The following is a 25,473-nucleotide window of genomic DNA, read 5'->3' as shown; positions in this document are numbered from 1 at the left end:
TGCAATGCTACTGGGTTTTTCCACGTTCAACAGCAGTTTCCTGTGTGTATCAAGAATGGTCCACCCAAAGGACAGCCAGCCAATTTGACACAACTGTGGGAAGCATTGGTGTCAACATGGGCCAGCATCCCTGTGGAATGCTTTCGACACCTTGTAGAGTCCATGCCCCGACGAATTGAGGCTGTTCTGAGGGGGGTCCTAATGTTTGGTATACTCAGTGTATATGAGTGGTTGAAATAGTGATTGAAGTACAGACACAACAGTCAATGCATTTCCAACTGTAGGGATTGCTGTTGGCATGATTTTGAACACAATGCTGCCATTCATATAGTATTTTCACAGTTTGTACAAATAAAGTTAAAACAATTATATTTTACGTTCTTAAAAGGATACACGTTATAAGCATAGTTAAAGAAAATTATGTATCCATTCAACTCAATAGTGGTTAGAATTACTGATAAACACAGTATAATGCAGGAATGGGAATAGTCTTGTGATAGACTGAACATCAATGTAATCGAGTAGATTTGGTTCTGGGTGCCGAGATTAGAATGGGAAAGACCCATTCCCTGTCTGGTGGCCCTGGAAACATACTCCTCAGTTATTAACAGTTACATGAATAGCTGGCTGTGGGACAAAATAGCTGCTTAGAGTTAGACCCCTATACTGTACATCCTATACATTTTACAAATGACAGTTTATAGGTAGGTAGTGTAGTTGAATTGATGTTATACCCTTTATAAAAGTGTTACAATACCAGAGATGTAAGTGTGTAATGCCCGATTCTTCCACTCCTGTTAGTGGTTTTGGAGAAGCATTCCTGGAACATTATTATAGCAGCTTATGATATGAATATTCAAACATGTAACTTTAATATTGGCTATACAGTACAAGGAATACACATGCAACTGATACATGCATATACTGTAAAACACTATACTGTTAGTAATAAAAAAAATGAAATGCTAAAACTGAATGACTTCAGTAAGGGGCTCCTTCCATTCTACTTCAACTCTCTCACCACCGTTGCACTTCATTTTCCCAAAAGATCAGTGAGATCTTCCGATTTGATGTCTTGAGCAGGCTGTCCAGTTAGTGCTAGGGTTTTAGGTTAAAACCATGAAAACATTTTTTTAAAGACTTCTTCAGGTTTAAAGAGACTTGAAATGTTTACTCTGGTCACCCTGATTTTGTGTCAAGGCTGGGACAGATCTGCTTGGCAACCCCTCCACCGCCCCTTCTACGCCACCAATGCAAGTGTCTGTAGACAGAGTCAAAAACCGACGCGGTGTACCGTGCAAACAGTGTGGTCCACTTCAGCATCTGCACGAACCAGTTCACAGAGCGACTCACAAAGGTCACAAACACTGTGGTGTAGTGTGCAAGCAGGAGGAGGCTTCGTGCAAGTTGTCTTCCATTGTTGATGATCAGATTGACCCGTGGGTCATGCCCCGGCCCCATCCTAATAAATTCAGTTGTGTGGTTTCAAATGAAAAAGGATAAGAAGGTTAATCGTGGTATAAAAAGACAAAAACATTATTTGGCAAAAAAGAGAGAGATTGTTCTGGCGCATGTTGCACATTTTTAGTTTTTTAAATGTCCATGACCCTAAGATGGTCTCTAGAAGAAAATGGTAAACAGTCGGAATTTACAGACGCCCCCTTACTGTTGCGCAATCCTCCACTGGCCAATCGCTGCTCTGCAAGTTTTGTTTCCGGTATGTTTGGTGATGTGGCTATGCACAGAAATCCAGCAGAGGAGATTTATCAAATAAAAAGCAGAAACTGGTATCTGAGAAGCACTCATACAGGTTAGTGCCTCGTTCTTTCAACTATCAGCACACCATTCCCAGAGTTGCAGTTTAGAACAGCTGCCACGCGCTCCAAAGAAACCAGGCACGGTGATATATTTATCATATTATTCTTGTTAGCCAGCTAGCTAGCTGTTTGTCTACGTGCACTGAAAAGCTAACTCGTCGTTCACGTTCTCTCTGAGATTGTCTACTGTGCTGTTTTTATGCATGCACAACCAATACAGCATCATAATTCCAATGTATGTATATACATAAAATACTCTTACTATGTTTGGAGACAGCACTGTCAAATTGTTCAGAAAGTAATCCATCCATCTCTCCCCTTAATCTTTGCCGTTCAGGAGCTAGTTGGCAAAACGAAGTGACGCAGCCGCAGTAGAATGGCCCTATTGTTCGGCAGTGTTCGGTTTTGTCCGGTGACACTCGAACCTCGAGGCCCTCTGCACGAACTATCTGGGTCACAAAACAATAACAATAATGCCCTTAAATGTATGTTTCCACAGGTATATTATTGACACAAAGGATGATTGACTGCAGTGGCGGTCGGTGCCGTTTAAGATGAGGGAGGAGGATTTTTTTATGAGCATGGCCTTATTTCTATTACAGCATATTGGATGACTGTCATTCATATTCCCTTCACCCAGCTCAATGTAACGTCGCTAGGTTTAGGCTACTACATGATACTCTAATTTTCCCTGTACCCATCATGAGGTTGCTACAACCGAGCCTATGAATTAAAGTAGAGCATTTTGAATAATCAAGCCTTGCACACTCTTGCCTGTATCTAGCTGATCTAGGGAGTAATCATTAGTCCAACAGTTACAAATGTTAATTTCTATTGGACAAATTCAGGTATTATTAACCCCCATTCATTACGTTTGCTTCAGTACAAGAACCGGTGGAAAAGTTCCAGTGTTTGATAGCCAGGTAGCTAACATAGCATCTCTCTCTGTTTGAGCCGGGTGTTTGAGTATGCTAAACTAGCTAAGTAAGTGAAAGTAAAAAAAAAAAAAACATACAACCAAATATAGCTAGCCCTCTTGCGCACGCTCTCTCTCTCTCTCTCTCTCTCTCTCTCTCTCTCTCTCTCTCTCTCTCTCTCTCTCTCTCTCTCTCGCTTTTCCTTAATTTTGGAATAAATTAATTTGTCCAAAACTGTTCAACTATCGTCTTTCTATCCATTTGAGTCAACTACTCACCACGTTATGCACTGCAGTGCTAGCTAGCTGTAGCTTATGCTTTCAGTACTAGATTCATTCTCTGATCTTTTGATTGCGTGGACATGTCAGTTCATGCTACAAGAGCTCTGATAGGTTGGAGGACATCCTCTGGAAGTTGTCATAATTACTGTGTAAGTCTATGGAAGGGAGTGAGAACCATGAGCCTCCTAGGTTTTGTATTGAAGTCAATGTACCCAGAGGAAGACAGAAGCTAGCTGTGTTCCGGCTACACCATGGTGCTAACATACAGAGTGCTGCTGAGGCTACTGTAGACCTTCATTGCAAAACAGTGTGTTTTAATTAATTATTTGGTGACGTGAATATATTTAGTATAGTTTTATTTAAAATTGATAACTTTTTTTTATGTTTCACTATTTTTATTTTTATGTAATTCACTGAGGAGAATGGTCCTCCCCTTCCTCCTCCGAGGAGCCTCCACTGATTGACTGTCCAGGAACCCTCATTCTATAATTTCACTGGTCTAAATTGTTCTCTTCCACTGCACTTATTTCCATTGATTGACTCAAATAATCTATGTTTTTGTCTTAAAATAAATTCTATACACAAAAATGTGAATCATAACAAAACAGGGGAACTAACATTGTAAATGCATCATAATGCAAACTCCATAGAGATTTTTTTGGCTCAGTTTCTGACACTGCTGATGTAAAAAGGGCTTTATAAATTATGATTGATTCAGATAGAACCCTCAATGTCCAAACTCTAGAATCTTGGGCATCTCTCAAAAATCTCATCTAACATGTCAAAGCAAGGTGAAACTACCATGTTAGGACATGGGTTTACTTTGATTATGGATCTTGCATTGGAAGAAACACTGCATGGAATATTCACCATTTAAAAACTTTTGATACGTTTATCATTTATTTTGTAGTGGCATCTATGGACTCAGAAGATATGAAAACCCCAAAATATATTGGGAACGTTTAGGTAGGACCTCTTGAAGGACTTTTTGGGTAGGATCTTTTGAAGCCTACTGACCATGACCCAGGTCCCACCTGTCCAGATAAAGGCCTGATATCTCTGTGTCTTGTACCACCAGTTTCGGCTACATGTTCAGCCGGCTGTCCCAGGGCTTTACCAACGTCCTGCAGGAGCTCTCTGGGGACGAGCCCCCCGATGGAGCCCCTCAGGTAAGAGAGCCTCCCTCAACCCCTCACAAGCTTACATAACATGGCACATGTTTTGTGTCCTGGGCCCATATTTATCAATCGTCTCAGAGTAGTAGTGCTGAACTAGGATTAGGTCCTCTCTGTCCATAATAATCAATCCATTGTGATCTAAAAGTCAAAACTGATCCTAGATCAGCACTCTAACACATGGTTTCCCAAACTCGGGCCTGGGGCCCCCCCTGGCTGCATGTTTTGGTTTTTGCTCTAGCACTACACAGCTGATTCAAATAACCAACTCATCATCAAGCTTTGATTATTTGAATCAGCTGTGTAGTGCTAGGGTAAAAACCAAAATGTGCACCCAGGGGCGGCCCCAGGACCGAGTTTGGGGAACCCTGCTCTAACGGATCACCTTTGGAGGCCTTAATGTTCTCCAAGTGCGCATATTTTTATCCACTTCTCTTCTCTGTGGCCCTGGTGCAGGATATGTTGGTCCCCCAGCTCCCCCCTGGAGATGCCCCCTGGGCCTCTGAGGAGTCTGGGCCTGGGGTGGAGGAGGAGCCCCTGGAGAGGCTGGCCCATCTGGAGCAGCTGACGGTGCATCTCAAGGAGGTGGTCAGAGATAAGGACAGCCAGCTGGCCACCTTCGAAACGCAGCTCAAGGTGAGGCCTGAGTATGGGTGGGTGCGTGTGCCTTTGGTTTTGTGGGCCTGCATGTGTTGCTTTGACTTTGTATGTGTGTGTGTGTGTGAGACATGAGTATGAAAAAAAAAAAATATATGTATGCACTCACTAACTGTAAGTCGCTCTGGATAAGAGCGTCTGCTAAATGACTAAAATATAAAATGTAATGAGTGCAGTGGTTTTATATGAATGTGCCCTCAATGCATAGCTTAGATGTTTTTTCTGTCCTGTGTGGGTTGGGTTCATGAAATATTCATATTTGATGCACTTCTTGTCAAATAAAGATTGTGGTCAGAAATATACTGAGATTATGCTGTTGTTGCTGGAACGTGAGTTTCAATGCTGTGTTTGTTGGTGTTTACAGAGCGAAAGGGAGACGGCGGATGCCCGCTTCACTAAACTGAAGCTGCAGGCCAAAGCCAAGATGGCTGCTCTGACCAAACAAATTGCTGACCTTAAGGGGCAGGAGGGAGCAACAGTAAGTCCTTTAGCTGAGTTCAAATGATTCCACATCCAATAAGCATGGTTCTGATGTGTATTTTAGCTGTTATGTATAGAGTCAAAGTGATGTAGATTTTTTACAGCCAGGTTGGTCTATGCTAGGCTGTTTTGTCTCATCAATAACATTTTGAAATCCTTGTGTCTATTTCCTAAAGAGCTCTCCAGACAGCTCCTTCACCAGCTCAGCTCCTGCTGTGGAGGAGGAACTCCAGGAGCTGAGGAGCAAGCTCCGTGATGTAGAGACCTCGGCTAAGAACCTCGAGGAGCGCCTCCAGATGTCCGAACAGGCCCTGTGTGAAAAGGAAGCTGCACACATGGAGCAGGTGCCAATTTCAATGAAAATGTTCTGGATTGCATTGTATAAAAAAAGGGCCCTTTAGCTGACTGCAGAGATGTCATGCATTTAGGTTTGCGTGCTCCAGGCGGTTGTCAGTGAAAAGGACGAACGTTTCCAGGAGCAGATCCAGAAGCATGAGGACGAGCTGCTGAGGGTCACAGTGCAGAGGCAGAACGACACTGAGCTGGTACAAACTTAATTCTCTGACTCACTTTAGTACAATCATTCATACAGGCCAGGTCCTATACACTGTTTATAGCCTGTACCCAAGCCCTTAGTGTGTGTCTTGCTAGGCTCTACGTGCAGCCCAGCGGCGTTGTGAGGAGCAGGAGGAGGCCATGCGGTCACGCTCCCAGGTGCTGGAGATGCTGCAGGGGGAGCTGAACAATGCCGACCAGCAGAAACAGGTACAGACACGCTCTACTGTGCTGGTCAGTTTATAGCCATAGTGGGAATGGTGTTTTCACAATGAAGGACCCACAGAGAGTACTGTATAACATTATTCGCCAAGTTACTAGTGTGACAGCAGAGTGACACTGACTCTGAGTAAGTACGTTTGGTGATTGACAAATTGCATGTTACTTAAGGGCTGAGGGGCAAACGCATTTCTCATCTAAATGGAAAGTCACTGCTTGACTGGCAGTTCTCGTTGTAGACCCTACCGTCCCCGTCCTTCATCTGTCTTCATTCTCTCTCTCTTGCTCTCCCTCTCTCTGCAGATACTCACGGCTCAGTTCCGCCAGATGGAGCAGGAGCTGGCTGAGGCTGGCAGGCTGAGGGAGGAGGAGAGGCAGCAGTGGGCTGGGTGGTCCAGCCAGGCCGAGGCAGAGCTGGTGGCCCTCCGAGCTAACCTGGAAGCCTCAGAGCGGGACAGAGCAGCCCAGCTAGCCAGTCTGGAGGCTTCAGAGAAAGACAGAGCAGCCCAGATTGAGGAGCTAACAGTGAAACTGGAGTGGGCCACTAGAGAGCGGGAGGAGGTGACCAACAGAGAAGTAGCCAGGTTGGAGAAGGAGCTTGCTGCCTTAAGAGAGGAGCATGGAGAGGGGCAAAGGGCAGGAGAGGCCCTGGCTGAGTTGTTGACAGGCCTGCGCTCTCTGGCTGGAGAGGGGGCTGAGGAGGAGAGACCCGTTCCCACAGACCCGGCCCTGTACCTGGGTACCCTGCAGGCCCTGGAGGCCCGGCTGGAGAGGCTGAGGGTGGAGCAGAGGGAGAGCGAGGAACGCTGTGTCCAGGTCACCCACACCATGGAGACTCTGCAAGGTAAGAAAACCACATACACTATCAAGCAAGTTTCTTTGTTATGTTTTTAAATCTAAGGCATTCATGGTACCCTAAGAAGCGGCTTGCTTGCAGCGTATTTCATAATTGTGTTGTTTTTCTTTCAGAACAATTGGATAAGAGCACCGCAGAAGGTGAAGAGGCAGTTGCCAGGATACAACAGCTGGAGCAGCAGATTGGAATGGTGAGCAGTCAGACGCACTAAATGAAGTTAGGGGATTGTTACGACTACTAAATTAATTAAGGAAGCATATGTTGCAAGCTTGTTTTGAATCGTGTAATAACCTGAAAATAAACATCAAAATGTACTCTTGGGGAAATAGCTCATATGGTTTATTATCTGTGAACCCCAAATTACCATATTCTTCAGTCTGATGTACCCATTGCTAGATTCTCTGTTCGTCTATTTCTGTCATTTGACCAAATGGTGGACTTATTCACACTAACAGGACATTAAATCAGCAGAATAAGCTGCAGTAGTATGGGCTCATTTTAATCTGTGTAAAAGACAGAGCTATGGATCTATTACAAGGCTCGTTATTTGAAAAGCTATGCAATGCCAAAAAAACTATGAACAATGAACCAAGACTTCTGCTAATATATGGCATCTATTTATGTCAAATGTTTGCACACAAACAGTGAAATTACAGTGCCTTCAGAAAGTATTCATACCCCTTGACCTATTCCACATTTAGTTACAGCCTGAATTCGAAATCGATTAAATAGATTTTTTCTCTCTCACCCATCTACACACAATACCCGATAATGACAAAGTGAAAACATGTTTTTAGAAATGTTAGTAAATCTATTGAACATTTTATACAGAAATATCTAATTTACACAAGTATTCACAGCCCTGAGTCAATACAGTTAGAATCACCTTTGGCAGTGATTACAGCAATGAGGCTTTGTGGATAAGTCTCCAAGAGCTTTGCACGCCTGGATTGTACAATATTTGCACATTATTTTATTTGTTTATTCTTCAAGCTCTGTCAAGTTGGTTGTTGATTATTGCTAGACAGCCATTTTCAAGTCTTGCCATAGATTTTCAAGACGATGTAAGTCTGTAACTAGGCCACTTAGGAACATTCAATGTCGTCTTGGTGAGCAACTCCAGTGTACAAAACATTAAGAACACCTTCCTAATATTGAGTCGTCGTCCCCCCCCCCCCCCCCCCCCGAAAGCGTTCAACAGGGATGCTGGCCAATGTTGACTCCAATGCTTCTCACAGTTGTGTCAAGTTGGCTGGATGTCCTTTGGGTGGTGGACCATTCTTGATACACCGGAAACTGTTGAGCGTGAAAAACCCAGCAGCATTGCAGTTCTTGACACAAACTGGTGCGCCTGGCACCTACTACCATACCCCATTCAAAGGCACTTAAATATTTTGTCTTGCCCATTCACCCTCTGAATGGCACACATACACAATTCATGTCTCACTTGTCTCAAGGCTTAAAAATCCTTCTTTAACCTGTCTCCTCCCTTTATCTACAGTGATTGAAGTGGATTTAACAAGTGACATCAATAAGGGATCATAGCTTTCACCTGGATTCACCTGGTCAGTCTATGTCATGGAAAGAGCAGATGTTCTTGATGTTTTATACACTCAGTGTATATTTGGCATTTTGTTTTAGGTTGTTGTCCTGCTGAAAGGTGAATCTCTCCCAGTGTCTGTTGGAAAGCAGACTGAACCAGGTTTTCCTCTAGGAATTTGCCTGTGCTTAGCTCTATTCCATTTATTTTTATCCTAAAAAACTCCCCAGTCCTTGCTGATGACAAGCATACCCATAAGATGATGCCGCCACCACCATGTTTGTAATTAATAACTTCACCATGCTCAAAGGGATATTCAGTCTGCTTTTACATTTTTTACCCATCTTCCAAAAGGTTCCCTTCTTTGCAAGGCATTGGATAAGCTCCCTGGTCTTTGTAATTGAGTCTGTGTTTGAATTTCAATACTTGACTGAGGGGTAATTGTATGTGTGGGGTACAGAGATGAGGTAATCATTCAAAAATCATGTTAAACACTATTATTGCACACAGAGTGAGTCCATGATAACTTATTATGTGACTTGTTAAGTACATGTTTACTCCTGAACTTATTTAGGCTTGCCATAACAAAGGGGTTGACTATTTATTGACTCAAGACATTTCAGCTCTTCATTTGTAATTAATTAGAAACATTTCTAAAAACATAATTCCACTTTGACATTATGGGGTATTGTGTGTAGGCCAGTGACACAACATTTCAATTTAATCCATTTTAAATTCAGGCTGTAACACAACAAAATGTGGAAAAAGTCAAGGGGTGTGAATACTTTCTGAAGGCACTGTATGTTCAATCTGATTGTTAGACAATTTCCTTTCCAAATACAATTGTTGACTGTGCGGAGTCACAATAGAAAGCAACAAACCCTCTATAGACGTTTGTGCTGTATGTGTTTACAGTCTGATACAATATGATCTATTAGTGTACTGTTATTTCACTGTGCTGTGAGGACTGCCCAGTCAGCACATTGAGTGTCACACATGCTTATTCATGTGGGGAAGTCTCACTGGTCTCTGCCCTGACTACTGGGGCAGGTCAGTCGGCAACAATCTATTTTAGAGGGGACAGCCTGAGGGACAGTGGTTGGGGTTAGTAAATGCTGAGGCAGAATGTCCTCCTGTCGTTTGGGTCAAGGAAATGCTAATCGCCTCTCCACTGATCCTCTGTTATGACTGCAGCCCTGGGCTGACCTTCACACACTGGGCCATCATAACTACAGTGTAACTATTGTGTAACTACATTACAGCTGTGTGAAACTGGATTTATGAGTTAAGTCATAAAGTTTACACCCTCTGTGTGTTCAGAAATAACTCAGGCGTTTGCCTTGCTCTCCTAGGCTGCTAGTGAGTCATTGGTCCAGTATGTGACTGACCCATCTGTGGAAAAAGTGTCTGATGCTGAAAAGGGTAAGGAGACCTATTCTTTTGTGTGTATTTTTATTATTTGAATCTGAAAGCCAACCCCCAGGACTTTGACCAGTCATACATCCTGCTAGCAGCGCACATACCCTCTAGTGATGTTTGCATAGGCTTGGCCACTGTGTGCTGTCACAGGCCCCGCTGACAACAGAGTCCGGCATAGTGACGCAGATGCGGTTACAGGCCTTACCCATTTTACACAGTCTGTGACTAAACCTAAAAGACTGGTGGTTTAGTAGACAGAGTATTTTTTTTATTTTTTATTTTTTTATTTCACCTTTATTTAACCAGGTAAGCCAGTTGAGAACAAGTTCTCATTTACAACTGCGACCTGGCCAAGATAAAGCATAGTAGTGCGATAAAAACAACAACACAGAGTTACATATGGGGTAAAAAAACATAAAGTCAAAAAAATACAACAGAAAATATATATACAGTGTGTGCAAATGTAGCAAGTTATGGAGGTAAGGCAATAAATAGGCTATAGTGCAAAATAATTACAATTAGTATTAACACTGGAATGCTAGATGTGCAAGAGATTATGTGCAAATAGAGATACTGGGGTGCAAAAGAGCAAAATAAATAACAATATAGGGATGAGGTAGTTGGGTGGGCTAATTTCAGATGGGCTGTGTACAGGTGCAGTGATCGGTAAGGTGCTCTGACAACTGATGCTTAAAGTTAGTGAGGGAGATAAGAGTCTCCAGCTTCAGAGATTTTTGCAATTCGTTCCAGTCATTGGCAGCAGAGAACTGGAAGGAATGGCGGCCAAAGGAGGTGTTGGCTTTGGGAATGACCAGTGAGATATACCTGCTGGAGCGCAGACTACGGGTGGGTGCTGCTATGGTGACCAATGAGCTAAGATAAGGCGGGGATTTGCCTAGTAGTGATTTATAGATGGCCTGGAGCCAGTGGGTTTGACGACGAACATGTAGTGAGGACCAGCCAACAAGAGCGTACAGGTCACAGTGGTGGGTAGTGTATGGGGATTTGGGGACAAAACGGATGGCACTGTGATAGACTACATCCAATTTGCTGAGTAGAGTGTTGGAGGCTATTTTGTAAATGACATCGCCGAAGTCAAGGATCGGTAGGATAGTCAGTTTTACGAGGGCATGTTTGGCAGCATGAGTGAAGTAGGCTTTGTTGCGAAATAGGAAGCCGATTCTAGATTTAACTTTGGATTGGAGATTCTTAATGTGAGTCTGGAAGGAGAGTTTACAGTCTAACCAGACACCTAGATATTTGTAGTTGTCCACATACTCTAGGTCAGACCCGTCGAGAGTGGTGATTCTAGTCGGGTGGGCGGGTGCCAGCAGCGTTCGATTGAAGAGCATGCATTTAGTTTTACTAGTGTTTAAGAGCAGTTGGAGGCTACTGAAGGAGTGTTGTATGGCATTGAAGCTCGTTTGGAGGTTTGTTAACACAGTGTCCAATGAAGGGCCAGATGTATACAAAATGGTGTCGTCTGCGTAGAGGTGGATCTGAGAGTCACCAGCAGCAAGAGCGACATCATTGATATACACAGAGAAAAGAGTCGGCCCAAGAATTGAACCCTGTGGCACCCCCATAGAGACTGCCATAGGTCCAGATTATAGGCCCTCCGATTTGACACACTGAACTCTATCTGAGAAGTAGTTGGTGAACCAGGCGAGGCAGTCATTTGAGAAACCAAGGCTATTTAGTCTGCCAATAAGAATGCGGTGGTTGACAGAGTCGAAAGCCTTGGCCAGGTCGATGAAGACGGCTGCACAGTACTGTCTATTATCGATCGCGGTTATAATATCGTTTAGGACCTTGAGCGTGGCTGAAGTGCACCCATGACCAGCTCGGAAACCGGATTGCATAGCGGAGAAGGTACGGTGGGATTCGAAATGGTCGGTGATCTGTTTGTTAACTTGGCTTTCAAATACTTTCGAAAGGCAGGGCAGGATGGATATAGGTCTGTAACAGTTTGGATCTAGAGTGTCACCCCCTTTGAAGAGGCGGATGACCGCGGCAGCTTTCCAATCTCTGGGGATCTCAGACGTTACGAAAGAGAGGTTGAACAGACTAGTAATAGGGGTTGCGACAATTTCGGCGGCTAGTTTTAGAAAGAAAGGGTCCAGATTGTCTAGCCCAGCTGATTTGTAGGGGTCCAGATTTTGCAGCTCTTTCAGAACATCAGCTGTCTGAATTTGTGTGAAGGAGAAGCGGGGGGGGCATGGGCAAGTTGCAGCGGAGGGTGCAGAGTTGGTGGCCGGGGTAGTGGTAGCCAGGTGGAAAGCATGGCCAGCCGTAGCAAAATGCTTGTTGAAATTCTCGATTATTGTAGATTTATCGGTGGTGATAGTGTTTCCTAGCCTCAGTGCAGTGGGCAGCTGGGAGGAAGTGCTCTTATTCTCCATGGACTTTACAGTGTCCCAAAACTTTTTGGAGTTAGTGCTACAGGATGCAAATTTCTGTTTGAAAAAGTTAGCCTTTGCTTTCCTGACTGCTTGTGTATATTGGTTCCTAACTTCCCTGAAAAGTTGCATATCGCGGGGGCTATTTGATGCTAATGCAGTACGCCACAGGATGTTTTTGTGCTGGTCAAGGGCAGTCAAGTCTGAGGAGAACCAGGGGCTATATCTGTTCTTAGTTCTGTATTTTTTGAATGGGGCATGTTTATTTAAGATTGAGAGGAAATTACTTTTAAAGAACAACCAGGCATCCTCTACTGACGGAATGAGATCTATATCCATCCAGGATACCTGGGCCAGGTCAATTAGGAAGGCCTGCTCGCTAAAGTGTTTTAGGGAGCGTTTGACAGTGATGAGGGGTGGTCGTTTGACCGCGGACCCGTTACGGACGCAGGCAATAAGGCAGTGATCGCTGAGATCCTGGTTGAAGACAGCGGAGGTGTATTTAGAGGGTAAGTTAGTCAGGATGATATCTATGAGGGTACCCATGGTTACGGATTTAGGGTTGTACCTGGTAGGTTCGTTGATAATTTGCGTGAGATTGAGGGCATCTAGTTTGAATTGTAGGATGGCCGGGGTATTAAGCATATCCCAATTTAGGTCACCAAGCAGTACGAACTCTGAGGATAAATGGGGGGCAATCAATTCACATATGGTGTCCAGGGCACAGCTGGGGGCTGAGGGGGGTCTGTAGCAAGCAGCAACAGTGAGAGACTTATTTCTGGAAAGGTGGATTTTTAGAAGTAGAAGCTCAAACTGTTTGGGCACAGACCTGGATAGTATGATAGAGCTCTGCAGGCTATCTCTACAGTAGATTGCAACTCCACGGTATTCCAACAGTATTGACTGTATGTCAACAGTGTTGACGGTATATTAACAGTATGTCAATAAACATCTATATTGTTGAATTGTTAACATTTAAAGTAAAAAGATTGAAGAAACTATAATATATAGGCCTAGTCATGAACTACTGGGAGGCACCACTTGTAGACCTATTCAATTAGAATAATAGGAGAGATAAGTGGTAGGAGCGAATTTTAGGAAGCTTTATTTAAGTTCCTGCACGGGTTACATGAAACATCTGTTTTGTTTTGGCATTTCAGCTATGATCAATTAATTGTGTATTGTGAGATAATTAGGTTGACTATTCATTTGAATCTTTATTGATTTCCCCAGCCCAAGTATTGGCTCTGGAGCAGCGGCTATTGGAGAAGGACAATGAATTGGCTGCCCTGCGAGACCGTCTTGCACTGGCTGAAGAGCAGGGCTCCAGTGATGCATTAAAGGTAAGCGCTGATCAGATTCTAGACCAGAGTGAGGACACCGCCATGGCCCCCTGCGACAGTCCTACAGTGCTGCCAGACCTCCTAGAAGACACGCAAGAGGAGGACACCACCCTGGTGGCAGAGGATAGCTCAATCCTGTCAGTCTCCGCTGATAACGAGAGTAGTCCAGAGCTCATTGAACCCCAGTCTGACTCTCCCGGAGAATCTAAGGGGGCCTCCTCTGATGAGATGGTCACTAGCAGTGACTCCGAGGTGGCCCACAGCAGCTGGACCCTCCTAGAGGCTGTGAACCAAGATGAAGGTCAGCAGTCGCCTCCCATACTGCAGGACTTTGGCCAGCTCCAGCTGCAATCCTGGGAAGAGAACAGCTCTGAGCAGGAAACATCCACAGTCCAGGTGGAGTCCTCATCGGTCATCATCCGTGAGACTGTGCAGGTGCACCTCAGCCAGCAGGAGGCGACCCTCTTTGACTCTGACTCTGCCCCTGGACAGGTGTTTGCCCAGGCCCTAGCAGATGATCTGCAGAACAGGTACAGTGAGCTCATGGCTGAGCTCCAGAGACTGAGAGAGGCTGCCTTAGAGTCACAGGAGAGAACCCAAGGCCTGGAGGAAGAGATTCGGTCCCTGGCAGCTGCCAAGGATGAGGCAGAGTCCCGGGCCCAGAGATATGAGGAAGAGCTCCAGTCAGCCAGGTCAGAGATGGACACGGTGGCCAAGCACAGTGGCTCTGAGTTGGAAAGGCAGAGCATGGAGATGCATCTCCTGGAGGAGCAGCTGGCCAGCCTGCAGACAGAAGGCCTCTCCAAAGAGCAGAAGATCCAGGCCCTGCAGGCAGACCTGGGCGAGGCTCAGCACTCTCTCTCTGAGCAGGAGGGCCAGGCCAGGATGCTGAGCGCCCAGCTGGAAGAAGGGGAGATCGCCTCCTCTGAGCTGGAGCAGAAGCTCCAAGACATGGAGGCCAGCCTGCTGGAGTTCTCCCAGGCTAGGGACATGGCCAAAGCTGTACTGTCTGAGAGGGACACTGAGATTAACGAGCTGCAACTGCGTATCACCCAGAAAGAGCAGGAGATGATGGAGCTGAGCAACGGCATGTCTGCCAAACTGCTCCAGGCAGGTGAGGAGAAGTTCCTGGTGAGCACTGAGAATAAGAAACTGAAGGAGCAGATAATTGAGCTTGAGAAAGCTGGAGAAAAGGAGAAGGCGACAGGGGAGAGTCATTTAGAGGATGGTGATGAGCTCGCTAGTTTGCGAAAGGACAAAGAGGATCTGACAACCCAAGTGGCCACCATTAAAAAGAGGTTGCAGGCAGCCCTGGTGCAGCGCAAAGAGCTGATGACAAAAGTTGCGGAGTTTGAGAAAGAGGCAGATCAAAGGAAAGGGCAAGTAGGGAAAGCAACGGAGGAAGCCCCTGCAAGTGTACCAGCTTTAGAAAAAGACAGAAAACAAGAGGTTATGGCAATTGAGATTACTCTTGAAGAGTTCAGACAAGCCTTGAGGTCCAAAGAAGAGACAATGGAGGTTCTGCAAGAGACACTTGAAATTAACAGAAGGCTGAGTGAGGGAGCTGAGCAGACTCCAGAGGCAGGCACCTCAGCTGAAATCACTGGGTTGCAGTCCCAGGTGGCCTCACTGGAGTCAGATTGCGAAACACTGCAAAAGAAACTCCAGGAGGCCCAGGACTCTCGCAAAGACACCATCCGCAAGGCCAAAGAAAAGGACCGGCACCACCGTGAACAGCTAAAGCAGCAAAAGGAAGAGTACAACGGGCTGTTGGAGCATTTGGAGGAGCAGACCGGTGAGCGAGATGGGCTGTTGACTAAACTGAGAGAGCTTGAGGAACTGCAGGCACAGAAAGAGGTGAGCACAGTGAAGGGGGTACATGCCGAGCTGGAGACCAACACTGCAGCGGAGAAGATGGAGAAGCCAGCTGCAGGAGATTGGGTCCAGGAAGACTGGGTGGACTTTGCCGCACCTGAGAATGAAGCACAACAACAACAAGGTGATAAACCCATTCCCAGTGCTGAGGAACCCTCTCAGCTACTTTCAGCTGTCATTGAGGCCTCATTACAAGCTCTGAAAGAAGAGGTCCAGGCTGAGAAGGCATCCCGTACAGAGTTGGAGGGCCAGCTGCAGGAGAGCCAGGCTAGCCTGTCACTCAGGGAAAGTGAGCTCCTAGAGCTGGGCAAAGAGCTGCAGGCCCTGAGAGAGAAGGAGAGCCAGATTGAACATGTCTATGAGGAGTTGGAGACTCTGAGGGAGAAGTGTCTCCAGGCTCAGACCTATGCAGAAGCTGTGAAAGCAGAGTTGGAGGCTGCTGCCAAGGGAACTGCCTCAGACTCTGCTGAGTCCACCATTGCCATCCTGCAGACAGAGGTGGAGGAATTCAAGCAGTTCCTGAGCAACAAGAACGATGAGATCATGGAGCTTAGCCAGCAGCTGGGTGAGCAAAGCTCCCTCCTACAGTCCATGCAAGAGACAGTGTCTGAGAAAGACCAGTCAAAAGCCTCTCTGCAGGAAGGCCTGAGAGCAGAGCAGGAAAAGAGCCAGAGACTGGAGGCTGAGGTCCTCCAGAGGCAGGAGGAAGAGAAAGGCAGCGAGGCCAAGATCCTGCAGCTTCAGCAGAAGCTCAAGGCCGCCCTTATCTCCCGCAAAGAGGCCCTCAAAGAGAACAAAAGCCAGAAAGAGGAGTTGGCCTCCACTGAGAAAGTCATCACTGAACTGCAGCAGAAGATGGTGGCTAGAGAAGTCGAGCTGGAGAAGCTGAGAGCAGAAAGAGAGAGGCTGATAGAGGAGGTCGATCGGACCTTGGTGGAGAACCAGAGCCTTGGGGGGTCCTGTGAGAGCCTCAAGCTGGCCATGGAGGGTATGCTGACAGAGAAAGACTTCTGTAAAAGAGAGGCTGAGTCTGCCAAAGAGGAGGCTTCCCGGGCATGCAGAGAATGGGAGGAGAAGGTGCAGGGGATGAAGGATGAGTATGAGACTCTGCTGAAGTCCTATGAGAACGTGAGTGATGAGGCCGAGCGTGTGAGACGTGTGCTGGAAGCTGCTAGGCAGGAGAGGAAGGAGCTTGTTGCTAGAGCCATGACCCACGAGACAGCCAGGCAGGAGGCTGAACGGCAGAAAGAAGTGGCCCAGAAAGAGGTGGACACTGTGAAAGACAAGATGAGGAAGTTTGCCAAGACCAAGCAGCAGAAAATAATGGATTTAGAGGAGGAGAATGAGAGACTCCGAGAGATGGAGGAAAAGAAAGGAATAAGAAGGGAAGACAAGGCACTCAAAGGAGAACTTGAAAGACTCAAAGAGGAGCTTGAGGCTCTGAAAGCTGATTTGAATGCCACTACGGCACAGAGGGACTCCTTAGAACAGCAGGCTGTTGAGTTGAGGGCGCAACTATCCCAACAGCTAGAGAAAGGGGACAGATTAGCTCCAGATAAAACCCCCAGCTCTGATGATGTAGTGGACGAGGCTATTGTTGCCCAGCAGTCTAGTACAGCCATGCCTGAAACTACCCAAGAGCCAGTTAAGAGCCAGCCTCAGGACATAGAGCCACATAGTCAGGCCATGGAGTCTGAGATGGCTGCACCTGAAATGCCCTCTTTTGAGGAGACGCTGAAGACCGAAACAACTGAAAGGACACAGGTCCTAATTGAGGAGAAATTGAGCAAAATGGAGGCAGCCCTACAGTCAGAGAGGGAACTGAGGCAAGAGCGCGAGGCTGAACTCACTGCTGAGCTGGCCTCTCTGGAGCAGCGTCTTCAGGAGAGTAGAGAGAAGGAACAGACCCCGAGGGAGGAGCCAGTGAAGACGGACATGTCTGAAAGTGAACAGGCCGTAATTGAGGAAAAACTGAGGGAAATGGAGGCAGCCCTACAGTCAGAGAGGGAACAGTGGCAAGAGCGTGAGGCTGAACTCAACGCTGGACTAGCCTCTCTGGAGCAGCGCCTTCAGGAGAGTAAAGAGAAGGAACAGAGCCTGATGGAGGAGAGCTCTAAAAGGGAAGCCCAGCTCAAGGAGCTCCACAGCAGCCTGGAGGTAGAGAAGGACGACCTAGAGGAGCGTCTGATGAACCAGCTGGCCCAGCTGAATGGCAGCATCGCCGGCTACCAGCAGGACGCGGCAGACAGCCGGGAGCGCCTTGCGGAGCTGCAGCGGGAGGTGGAGAGACTGGAGAGGGAGCGGGCCGAACTGGAAGCCCTGGCTGAGAGCGAGAAGGACCGGGCCGCCAGGCTGGAGGAGGACAAGAGGCAGGCCCAGAGAGAGAGAGCCGAGGCAGAGGCCGAGTCAGGGAAGCAGAGAGAGCTGGAGCAGCAGCTGAAGTCCGCCCAGAGGGTGAAAGAGGGCAGCCAGAGCCGGGCAAAGCAGCTGGAGGAGCTGCTGAGAGAGAAGCAGCTGGAGGTGCGCCAGATGCAGAAGGACTGCATCCAGTACCAGGAAAGGATCAGTGAGATGGCCAGGGAGGGAAAGGCTCTGCAACTGGGCAGCAACGAGGTCCACAAAGAGCTTGGGCAAGCCTGTCTGGAGAGGACCAAAGTCACAGACACTTTGAAGAAGACTGAGGCTGAGCTATCTAGCTGCAAAGCCCAGCTGGTTGAGGCCCAGACAGAGTCCAGCCAGGCCCAAGCTCAGAAGAGAGCCTGTGAGCAGACCGCTCTACAGAGAGAGGCTGAGTTGAAAGCAGAGGCAGAGCAGAGTCTGGACTCTGTGAGGTTCAGGCTGGGAGCCGAGCTGAAGCAGATTGAGCTGAGGTTGGAGGAGTCTTACCGGGAGAGGGAGCGAGAGGAGGATGCCACCCGTGAGGCAAGAGAGCTGGCTGACACCGCTGAGAGACAGGCCCAGCAGATGCAGGCCCGCCTGGATGAGTCTCTGGCCCGACTGGCTGCCTTCTCGCGCTGTATGTCCTCCCTGCAGGACGACAGGGACCGCGTGCTGGATGAGACCCGGCAGTGGGAGAGTCGCTTCAACAGCACCCTCCAGGGGAAGGAGGCCGAGGTGCGGGAGGGAGAGACCCGGTCCAGAAATCTGGCTGAACAGCTGCAGAAAGAGACCGCTCGGAGAGAAGAGCTACAGCTTACAGTGAACAGGTACAAATGGCTACTGTTCCTGACAAAGTTTATTACATTTTGTATCATTATTTTAATTAAATTGCCCCAATTTGCTGCTAGGTTTGTGATACACTATACTGCGTTATGTAATGTTTTTTTAAATACTTTTTTTGTCCAGACTGCAGAAAGCAGACGAGCAGTGGCAGCTGAAATGGGAGCAGGAAGAGAAGACGCTCTGTGAGAACCAGGCTGCCCTGGAGCAGGAGAGGGGGGAGCTTCAGAAGTCCCTAGCCCAGACCGAGACCTCCCTGGTTGAGGCTCGCGCCCAGCTGGCCTCCCTGGAGAGCGAGGCGGAGGGGCTCCGCCACAGAGCCCAGGCCCTGGAAGAGGCAGTTGGGAAGCTGCAGGGAGAGACCAACGAGGCCAGGTCCCAGCTGAAGGAGAGGGAAGCAGAGGAGAGGAGGCTGGGCCTGAGCGTGGAACAACTGGAGACAGACCTGCGCTCCTCCAAGACCCTGACAGAGACCCTGCAGACAGATCTGAGTGAGAAGGAAAGGAGAGAGGTGGAGCTGCTGGGGGAGAAGGAGCAAGCCGTGACACAGGTATTCATCACTATTGTTTTCTCTCTGCTTTATGTCATGTTTTGTGATCACAATGAATAGTTGCTAATTTTAATGCGTACAGTGTCAAATTCTACATTTATTCAAAATAGGGTGTCAAAATTCCCTACAGACTCTTTGAGACGTTACCATTTTGATTGAGCTATCAAGTTGTTTTACCAGCTTGAAAATGTTTAAACCCATTCCCCTACATCCTCTTGACTGTTTACATGCTTGCTCCCCCCAGGCTGCAGAGGAGGCCAGGATGGAGGCTGACGCCAGGGCCCAGGAGGCTGAGAAGGAGCTGGAGGAGAGGAGAGAGGAGGTGCGAGGTCTGGAGGACCGGCTGCGAAAGGCAGAGGAGGAGAGGAGCCACAGCAAAGCCAGGCTGGACGCCTTCACCAAGGCCATGGGCTCTTTACAGGACGACAGAGACCGAGTACTCGGCATGTACAAACAGCTGGAGGAGAAACATCTGCAGGTAAAAGAACAATAACACTTATGGATAGAGTAATCCTCATTTAAAGGGATTCTAATTCAAGAGCTTTTTCATGTGTACAGAGGCATAAATGGCAGGTCAACAAGAAATTCTGAATGGATTCTCTTACACTTAATGTAAACCGGTAGTATATGGTCCATGTTTATTTATGTACACATGTCATCGAAACTGAATGTAGCGATAAGAGTGATATTATTAGTGTGATAGTATTCTAGAATGTCTTCCTCATGCCCCAGTTGTATAACCCATCCCTCTACATAATGTGTCTGTGTTGTCCCAGGTGATGATGGAAAAGGACGCTCTGATCCAGGAGGCTGCCGCAGAGAATAACAGTCTGAAGGAGGAGCTGCGCTCCCTATTGGTCCAGAAGGATGACCTCCACGCAGAGAAGGCGAAGCTATCTGCCCAGCTTCACGGCTACAGGGACGACCTTACCCAGGTCCTCACCATGAAGGAGTCCCAGCACAAGCAGCTCTTGTCCGGCCAGCTGGAGCACATCGCTACCCTGGAGAAGGAGAGAGAAGAGCTAGGGGCTAAGATCAAGAGCCTGGAGGGAGGGGAGGCTTTCGTTCAGGCGGTGGAGAGGGAGACCCTCAGCCAGGCTGGTGATAGTGGAAACAGGCAGGTTAGAGATGCTCCCAGGGTGGAGGTAGAGAAGCTGAGGGAGCAGCTGCAGGCTGCCAGGGCCCAGGTGGAGAGCCTGGAGGAGAGCCTTGCCAAGGAAAGAGAGGAACAGGAGGCTCGGCAGAAGGAGCTGAAAGAACTGCGTTGGGAGGGAGGGGTGACGCGCACAGAGTCGGAGACAGCGGCTGAGAGGGTGGCTGAGCTGGCCCGGGACCTACTGACCATGGAGCAGAGGCTGCTGGAGGAGAGGGAGGTGGCCGGCCAGCTCCGGGCCCAGAATCAGGCGTTTGGCCAGGCCATGGCATCGCTGCAGGGCAGCAGGGACCAGGCCCTCAGCCAGGCCCAGGAGCTCAGCCTCAGACTGGAGGAGATGAGCAGGGTAGGGGGCCAGCAGACACCCACCACGGGCCCTGGAGGATCCACTGCGGAGGTGTGGGGACTGAAGAACGCCCTGTCAGCCCTGCAGAACGACAGGGAGAGACTGGTAATCAACCAGAGTAATCTCCATTTTACACAAAGTATTCCATAAAAGCACTACTAACACAACCAAAATGGTAGTCACATCATAGCTTACCTGCACATAGTGTTTTCATATACCAGTATCCACAGTAACACAAGCTTTGTTTCTCCCTGTCCTGTAGTTGGAACAGCTGCAGCGGCAGCACTCAGAGCTCACTCGACTGGGAGGAGGAGAGCTGTCTAGACTCAGCCAGGAGCTAGAGGAGGAGAGGAGGAGGGCTGAGGAGATGGTGCACAGGATGAGGGAGCTAGACAACCTGAGACAGAGGGAGAAGCAGGAATTAGAAATGCTCAGGTGAGACACTTCATACACAAACAGTCACATCAAAATTACACAGAGCTGCTTATGTTATTTAAAATGCAAACAATCTTAATCATGTTTAGATGTATATGAATTGGCTACATAGGTATATATGTCTGTGGCTTCCTCTCTGAGTGTGTGTTTTCTCTCTCTAGGCTGGAGCAGGTTGACTGGCAGGCCCAGGCAGAGCTCCTGAAGCAGCAGACCCTGGCCACCCTCTCAGACCGTGACCAGCAGGTGCGCCAGCTCGGTGCCATGTTGGAGGAGGCCCAAACCACCAGGCCCAAACCACTGGAGGAATACTACCAGAGAGAGGTGAGGAGGAGGACACCTCTAAATCTGCAACTGATAACTACTGTACTTGGACCAGGGATTAGTGAGATGGCCGACGTAATCTACTTTTTTTATTTTATTTAACCTTTATTTAACTAGGCAAGTCGGTTAAGAACAAATTCTTATTTACAATGACGGCCTACCCCGGCCAAACCCGGACGACGCTGGGCCAATTGTGCGCCGCCCTATGGGACACCCAATCACGGCCGGATTGTGATACAGCCTGGAATCGAACCAGGGTCTGTAGTGACGCCTGAGATGCAGTGCCTTAGACCGCTGCGCCACTCGGGAGCCTACTGCTGTTAATGTTCAAATCAAATTGTATAAGTCACGTGCAGAGTTTACAGCGGGTATAAAAGGTGCAGTGAAATACTTGTGCGCTAGCTCCCTCAACATTGCAGTACAATATCAATAATAATCAAAAGTCAATCAAAATAACAAGTAATTAAAGGAAGGTAGTATGTGTAGTAATAAAACTGCTGTTTTCACAATAGGATATACAGTATAAATGATGAATGTGCTATGTCAAGTATGACTGTGGTACAAATATAAAGTGGATAGTGTCTTGGTCGCGCAGTTCAATATACAAAATAACAGCAGTGTTGACTGTGGCAAGTTGCATTCTGCTTGCTACGTACACTTGGCCTCTACTGGACAATGTTATCTACAAATCTAGGTTTAGGTTAAACATTTGTGCAGTTAAGAGATGTATTTGAATGTTAATGGTGTGATTATTTTTCACCTCTGTTCTTCTCCATGGCTATTTATGTATTCTTCATTTGTTGTTTTTTGTACTCAGGCACCTCTTGGGGCAGACCTGTCATCTAAAGTAGGGGTCCTTCAATCAGAAAGTGGCCCGCTGAATGATCTTCAGCTGCGAGAGCAGCAGATTACAGAGCTCAGTAACAAGGTATAGAGACCACAGACTGTTCCTCCTTCCTGTCACCCATAGCCTCTTGTCCATGTCTAACAACCCTACCTACAATCATTCTGTTTTACTACTACGCTATCTCACAACTATCACTGATCACCCTCTCTGATTTACAATACTAAATTACATGGTTGGATGAAAGATACTTAATTGCATGATTATGGATTGGATGATTACGTTTTTCATCTGCGTGTCTCCCTCTGGCTCTTTCCTCTTCATTTAATTTCCCTTGCATGCCCCTTTTCCATTTTCTTTCATCATTTCTTCTCTGCTTTTTGTTCATTCTTTTGGTTTGGTGTGTGTGTGTGTGTGTGTACAGTCTGCTGAGCCCCTTGCTGTCCCTCCCTCCCCTCAGCTCTCGCAGGTGTTTGAGGAGAATCGCCACCTCTCCTCCCAGTTCCAAGGCAGTTCGCAGAGGCTGGACGAGGCAGAGAGCCGCTGCACTGCCCTCCAGAGGCAGCTCCAGGAACTGCACGAAGACAAGCGCAAGGTCAGCAGGCCCTTGGATATCACTCTGCTCTGACTCATGCACTGTCCCTAGTTGATACATACTGAACATATGTTTTTAAAGATAATGTTTGCACTACGACAAAGAGGAACTAGATTTACACATTGACATCTCTGGAGGGATTTAAGACTCTACTATAGTGATTTCTACTATGTTTAGAGATTTTGACTATTTCTTGTGGCACCCAGGAGACCGGGGAAGTGGACAGTGCCCCCGGAGCTCCTCAGCAGCACAGTGGCCCTTCAGAGAGCGAGAGCCTCAGGGCTGACTTCAAGGAGCTCCAGCGCAGGTACCAGTTCTCAACCCCACGACACCGCCCTTTAAAAACACACAACCATACAGTACACACACACATTCTGTCTACCAATGACCAAACCAACATGCAAGCACACAAAACATGAACAATAACAAACAGAACAGACACAATAAACACATTCAACACCACACAGCCCCAGCCCATGATAACGCAAGCTTATATGTCCAACAAGCTAATGTGTCCTTTCTTTATGTCTGTCAGACTGGATGAGGAGCAGCAGTATAGGATGGTTGTGGAGGAGCAGCTAATGGCCGCCCAGGACCACCTCAAACTGTAAGGGAGTCATCATCACAGCTTAGTAACACCTGTCACATGACAGAGGTCGTCCTCTGCCTTCCCCTACAGCACTACACTCACTGACACTGTGTGATTCTAATGAGGAATGAGCATGTCAGCTCACTGCTGTGACTGTCAGGCTCTATAGAGATATTCTGCTCTGAGATTTGTAGAGGTACTGTATTGATAATGGGATTATTGGCCTCAAGTAATCGTTTGGCATATTTGTGTTGGAACTTGTCTGAGAGTTTTCTTGTGTGTGTCAGATAGTATTTACTCAGTATCTCTCTCCTCACTCATCTGCTGTAGGATCAACCAGGGTGAATGGCAGTCAGCCCACGAAGGGCAGTTCACTGCTTCTGAGACAGCTGTCCTCATTGAGCCACCAGGAGGCTCTGTCACCCGAGTAAGTACCAACCAACACCCTGTATTTATTTACACAGGATACATTTATAAAGATGAAATGTCCATTCATGATTGCCATGTAAGAATAGTCTTACTACTACTGCCTCTTGTAACTGTCTATACTTCTCTCTGTCTCTCTCTGTCTCTGTCTCCCTCTCTCCCCCCCCCCCCCCCCATCAGATTCGGAGCAGCAGTGGGCCAGGCCTGATGAGAATGCTGCGCGTGGCCTTCTGCTCTCGCCAGCGCACACCCCTGCTGGTGTCCCTCTACCTGCTCACCGTGCACGTGCTGCTACTGCTTTGCCTGGGGGGTTACGTCTAGGACCCCCCCACCCCTTAGAGACTGAGAGAGGAGAGAGATGGAGAGATAACGGACATGTGACACAGACCCACCCACCCCCTCTCCAAGACCGATATTATATTACTGTTACATCCAATACTGTAGAATAGGAGAAGACTCGTCACACATACACACACACCACATGCACTTTTGATACAACACAACAACAAAAAACTGAAATGTGTCTTAGCCTATTAGCCAAAGTGAATCATTTTTCGATATACCGGGAGTCAAAAACACCTACTGCCATCATTGATTTGATTCAAAATTGAATATGTTACGGTTAGCGTACATGATCAGTCAAATGTTATTGTAGAGGAAATGAGAAGTAGTAGTGCGCTACCTTTATTTGACTTCTATAAATGGATATTATGCAGCTTTAAATGTACCCGGGGGAACTAACATGAAATTACACTATACAGTAGATTCACACCGTGTTTAGTTTTTCAGGCAATTTATATTAGTGGTGTTTAGGTGCCTTTAAATTAGGAGAGAAAGGGGTCACTTTATGTCTGGATGGCCTGAGGGTTAGGATCTGTGGATCTGTTCACATCGCTCCCTCTTACTCTCCTGTGTTCTCATGTACAATGGACACCAACTGAAAGGTGTACAAACCGCTATTTCTACATTCCCGCCACAATCTATTTATTTAATTTTTTTCTTCCTTGTTTTTCCTCTTTCATTTTCTCTTTTATTAAAGAGAGAGCACTAGCATTGGCATATTTGACTCCTGTAGTATTTGTATGTACAGTATATATGTATGTATGTATGTACTGGTTGTGGGTTATCCAATCAGTTACCCCAATTTATGCCATTGTTGCACAGATGAGGGTTATATTCTATTGATTTTATGGCAGATTCATTTGCCATTCTGGTGTAATGTTGTCCATTCCAGATGAAATCATGTTGGTATTTTTTCTGTGACACTACAAATAATGTCCATCACATCTGGATTCCTATAATTTAGCATTATTTATTGCTTACGCATTCAAACCGCATAATCTACTACAATATATGGTGAACACAATACTGCTAGGAAAAAATGACTACTCAACAACCTATTCTGGTTTTCTGTTGTCCCACTTCACATCTTGTAACTCACTTTTCATCTGTTAACTTCTAT

The 25,473-nt window shown here is 47.0% G+C and overlaps 1 protein-coding gene across 1 annotated transcript; it reads left to right on the top strand.

Annotated features, from left to right (window-relative positions):
* Nucleotides 1–1,710: 1,710 nt before the first annotated feature.
* On the top strand, nucleotides 1,711–25,070 carry LOC311140720 (uncharacterized protein). The gene is made up of 22 exons (XM_084175905.1): nucleotides 1,711–1,810; nucleotides 4,094–4,184; nucleotides 4,647–4,826; nucleotides 5,212–5,325; nucleotides 5,504–5,671; nucleotides 5,756–5,872; nucleotides 5,979–6,092; nucleotides 6,405–6,945; nucleotides 7,071–7,147; nucleotides 9,850–9,919; nucleotides 13,549–18,739; nucleotides 18,879–19,302; nucleotides 19,547–19,780; nucleotides 20,079–20,906; nucleotides 21,064–21,236; nucleotides 21,398–21,557; nucleotides 22,375–22,485; nucleotides 22,862–22,996; nucleotides 23,203–23,303; nucleotides 23,532–23,603; nucleotides 23,916–24,012; nucleotides 24,192–25,070. The coding sequence occupies exons 2-22, from the start codon at nucleotides 4,104–4,106 to the stop codon at nucleotides 24,330–24,332; spliced, it is 9,129 nt and encodes a 3,042-aa protein (XP_084032031.1). The 5' UTR covers nucleotides 1,711–1,810; nucleotides 4,094–4,103; the 3' UTR covers nucleotides 24,333–25,070.
* The last annotated feature ends 403 nt before the right edge of the window (nucleotides 25,071–25,473 follow it).

Source organism: Coregonus lavaretus (assembly GCF_964263955.1).
Source record: "Coregonus lavaretus genome assembly, chromosome: 13".
NCBI lineage: Eukaryota > Metazoa > Chordata > Actinopteri > Salmoniformes > Salmonidae > Coregonus > Coregonus lavaretus.
This window is presented reverse-complemented; position numbering and strand designations above follow the sequence as displayed.

Bases quoted from the DNA above. Each gene is read 5' to 3' on its own strand.
- LOC311140720 (XM_084175905.1), top strand. From the start codon at position 4,104: ATGTTCAGCCGGCTGTCCCAGGGCTTTACCAACGTCCTGCAGGAGCTC. The intron at 6,093-6,404 runs GTACAGACACGC...CTCTCTCTGCAG, and splicing joins ATGCCGACCAGCAGAAACAG to ATACTCACGGCTCAGTTCCG. The intron at 22,486-22,861 runs GTATAGAGACCA...CCCTCCCCTCAG, and splicing joins TTACAGAGCTCAGTAACAAG to CTCTCGCAGGTGTTTGAGGA.